The following is a 3,831-nucleotide window of genomic DNA, read 5'->3' as shown; positions in this document are numbered from 1 at the left end:
CATGGCTCAGAGCCTGCCCATCAGCCCAACCATCTACCTACTCCACACAGCTAAGCCAACAAAGGTGCAGCACTCCTGGCAAGGGGCAGCACCAGCCTCATCCCAGTAGGAGTGCTAGGCCAGTGCTGGGCTTGGAGTGGGTGGGTGTCAGGCAGGCTCAGCTGCAAACCCTGCTGCAAGCAGCCCAGGCTCCACAGTTGGCAGCAGCTATTCAGAGCTGGGGCTGGCTGCAGCCAGGAGTCTGCAAACAGCAGCACATGCATCTAGGAGCAGACGGTGGGGGGGCCTGAGGCAGCACAACCCCAGTCTCTCCCCTGCTGCCAGCACAGAGCTGATGACTGGGCTTTGGAGCCCACAGCAGCTGCTTGTAGCCCACCTGGGCTCTGGGCCACTGCAGGCAGCACTGCAAGCAGCTGCGCCGGGCTCCAGCATCAGCTCTGTACTGGCATGTGCACGCATGCCTCGGAGTGGGCGGTGGGGGAGGGGCCTGAGGCGACGCAACCCCGGTCTCTCCCCCACTGCCAGCACAGAGCTGATGGTGGGGCTCTGGAGCCCAGTGCAGCTGTTTGTAGCCAGCCTGGGCTCTGGGCAGCTGCAGCAAGCAGTGGGCTGGCTACAAACAGCTGCGCCGGGCTCCGGAGCCTGACACAGCTGTTTGCAGCCTGCCTGCTGCACCCAGCTCCAGCTCTGGGTAGTTGCTGCCAACCACAGACCCCGGGCTGCTTGCAGCAGGCCTTGCAGCTTCCCAGCCACCTGCTGGGAGCAGCCTAAGCTCTGTGGTTGGCAGCAGGTACCCAGAGCTGGGGCTGGTGGTGGCGTGTCGAGCAAAATGGACTCATGTGCCATGCTCAGCAAGCGTGCTGGGGGTTGCCAACCCCTGCCCTAGGGTGATACTAACAGAGCAGAAATATAAAAGTTTTCATTTTCTTTTTTCTCTGCCCAGCGGACAAAGAAAATACTTCTGTTACCTAACCGTATTCAGATCCTTCATACATTTCTAGCAAAGGTAAATAGGCAGACAAGGTAATTTGTCTGCCTATGTCCTTAAATCAACACGGCTACAACCAACAACCCCATAGGAAAGATAAAGGGTTTGTTTTTTGTACTCCCTTTCCTTTTAGTTTCTTAAGGCTGTGGACCTCAGCTAGTTCTTATTTTCTCTCCTTTATCCTCACCCCAGAAAAGTCACCTTCATACCAAATAACTACATGGCAACAAATCTTCCTTCTTTTGGAAAGCTTATATAAGAGAAGCCTGGAAATCCTGTCTTGCAGGTTACAAAGTTATGTTTGAAACCATCTCTAAAGGAAAGCCCTTCCTATATCTTTTCAAAAAAGTTAACATTTGTGGTTTCGAAAAAAAAACCCAACCTAGCACAAATTTAGTCACCCATGGCGAGGTGCTAGGAGGGAGGAAAGACAAGTAAAGTATATGTTTTTTTCCATTAGCACTGATGTGAATCATGAAGGAGGAATTCTTAGATTTTGTGCCTGGGTTGTTAGATTCTCATGGAAAATTTTCTGAGACTGCCTTAAAAAGATGCATCTGTCCCATTTAAGATGTTGTATGAAGAATCTAGCTAATTCCTAACGACAAATATAGAACAGCATAGCCTGTCTTTTTGTATTAGCAACCAACTACATGCATAAAGTACTATAAACAAATACTTACTGTACCATGGGAAATAGTAAGAAAACCATTTTTAACTGAGCATTTCCTCTTCTGCCACACTTTTCTGATTCTGGTTTAAAAAAGACAAAGTGGTTCAAGTTTTTGTAAAATTAATACTAAATTTATATACAGCCTTCTAGGAGTTAATCTTTTTCCCACGATGTATTTAGTCTTACATACCCATCACTTTTCTTATAGAGACTACCATTTCTTTCAGTGCCATGCTCTTTGTTTCCCTGAGGCTGATGCAAACTGTAAGTTGTGCTCTGCCGGATTTGAGAATCCTAAGGGATAAGAAAAAACACATTTTAACCAAAATATCTCTGTTAACAAGATGCACAGATCTTTCCTCCTGTCCTATCACTAATCCAAAAGAGTCCAGATGAAATAAAGTACTTTTCCTAACTCCATGATTCTCAACCAGTATGCTACCAGATCCTTTGTGTGAGGAGATAAACAGATAAGAGAAACACAGGCTTAGGCTTGTCCCTACCCAAATGATCCACCACCCCCATTGCAAGGAGGTAAGCACTGTAATACATATATTAGTTTTTGAAATGAGGTGCCACTCAATTCACAAAATTTATGGAGGCTGCCTTGCATCCAAAAATGTTGAGACCCATTTGTCTAACTTAAAGAACAAAAGCATTCCAGAGGCAATGAAAAGATATTTTAAAAGTAGCCAGGAACTGTACCTTCAACAGTTTCCTTTACTTATCTTTATTTGGCTTCACCATCACCAGCACTTACATTCCTTTTAAGCTGATAATAAAGTTGCCCCAACCTATGCAAACATTACTGTGTTTATGCCACCAATGCATGCTGCTATTTGTAGCACCCTCCCATAAAACTCATTGAAGAAAGGTTTTCCTAAGGAACCTGTGCCAGCTCATTCAGTGAAATATCTAAATGGTTAAGGCACATGAGAGCCTTCCCACTCCACTGGGAAAAATGCTTCAAACGCCTTCTGTCTACCCACTCACTGCTGCCAAACTCCGAGCAATCTCCAGCATTAAAAGAAAAAAAGAAAGCAAGCAATCCTTAGTCTTAGCTTTTGGCTGTATTAACATTTTATGTGGTCCTCTGCCAGGTCAGTAGATAACATGTGGATCACTGTCTTGCAGTTTCCAAGTAATGCAGAACCCCCCCTGCTGCTGCTGCTACAGGCTGGAGCAAAGATGCTCCATGCCTCAGGTGGGAGCAGGGCCACAGCTGCAGCTGCAGTGGGGTGGGGGGAGAAACAGGACACATGGACACAGAGGCTAGGAGATGGGGGAGAAGGGGGACCTGAGGCTGCAGGGGGTGGCAGGTACCAGGCAGGGCAGATAGGCAGCAGGGGGCAAGGGGCAAGCTGCCCCCCCCCACACACACACACAGGCCTTGTTTGCCTTACTGCAACTAATTTAAGATGGCCTCCCAATAATTACATTCTCTACATGAAAATCATAACAAGTGTATAAATTTTCCATGTACAGAATCTAAATTTCCAGGTCACCTCAAGTTCAGGGTCATCTTGGATTTGGGTAAATACGCTACATTCCTACTTAAGGAGATGCGAATACAATACTGCTGCATTTCAGGAAGTATGTAGAAAATGACAGTGTCTGGAGTACCCAGAACAATACCCAGACCCAAATTGATAACAGGTTAATAGGAGCCAAACTATCATAGTTCTTTCCAGTGCACTGTTATAATCCCTTCCCATCTTCAAAGAGAAAAAAATATGATTCAAAGACAACAGGAAAATGGGAATTTTGTCTGAATATGTTGAGGGAGTTACAGGTGGAGACCTGTGGACCTTTCATAGTTTCAGAAACACATGAACCTGAAAGAGATCATGCTGTGCCACCCCCAGGGGCACAGCTTTCTAGAGATTTCCATATCTCAGCATCATTTAGGAATATACCCCAATGAGTTGGAAAATGGTGAGGTTACTCTCATAAGAATTGGATCAACACCCTGAAATGATTTTTCAGTTGATTTGTATCTTAGGCCCTAAACAAAACAGAAGGCTGACCCTGCAAATGGCAAGCATTAATCTTCTGAAGAAAGAGGAGGACAATATGTTCTAATAATGAGGAACCTTATGTCTCAAGCTGTATTAACCATAGTCCTATAGAACAGATTTGCCAATCCATGAAATTACATTGGCTCTGATTT

At 45.7% G+C, this 3,831-nt stretch overlaps 1 protein-coding gene across 1 annotated transcript in view; it reads right to left on the bottom strand.

The window, feature by feature from the left end:
- The window catches only part of ASAP2 (ArfGAP with SH3 domain, ankyrin repeat and PH domain 2), a 210,861-nt gene that overhangs the window by 68,810 nt on the left and 138,220 nt on the right, over positions 1–3,831 (bottom strand). The window contains exons 15-16 of the mRNA XM_019520660.1: positions 1,852–1,955; positions 1,672–1,741 (exon numbers count right to left, since the gene is read on the bottom strand). Coding sequence (XP_019376205.1) covers positions 1,672–1,741; positions 1,852–1,955 — 174 coding nt within the window. The remainder of the gene's footprint in view (positions 1–1,671; positions 1,742–1,851; positions 1,956–3,831) is intronic.

Source organism: Gavialis gangeticus, unplaced genomic scaffold (genome assembly GCF_001723915.1).
Source record: "Gavialis gangeticus isolate Ggan-Ray unplaced genomic scaffold, GavGan_comp1, whole genome shotgun sequence".
Classification (NCBI taxonomy): domain Eukaryota; kingdom Metazoa; phylum Chordata; order Crocodylia; family Gavialidae; genus Gavialis; species Gavialis gangeticus.
The sequence above is the reverse complement of the archived record's forward strand: the minus strand, read 5'-3'. Positions and strand labels throughout refer to the sequence as shown.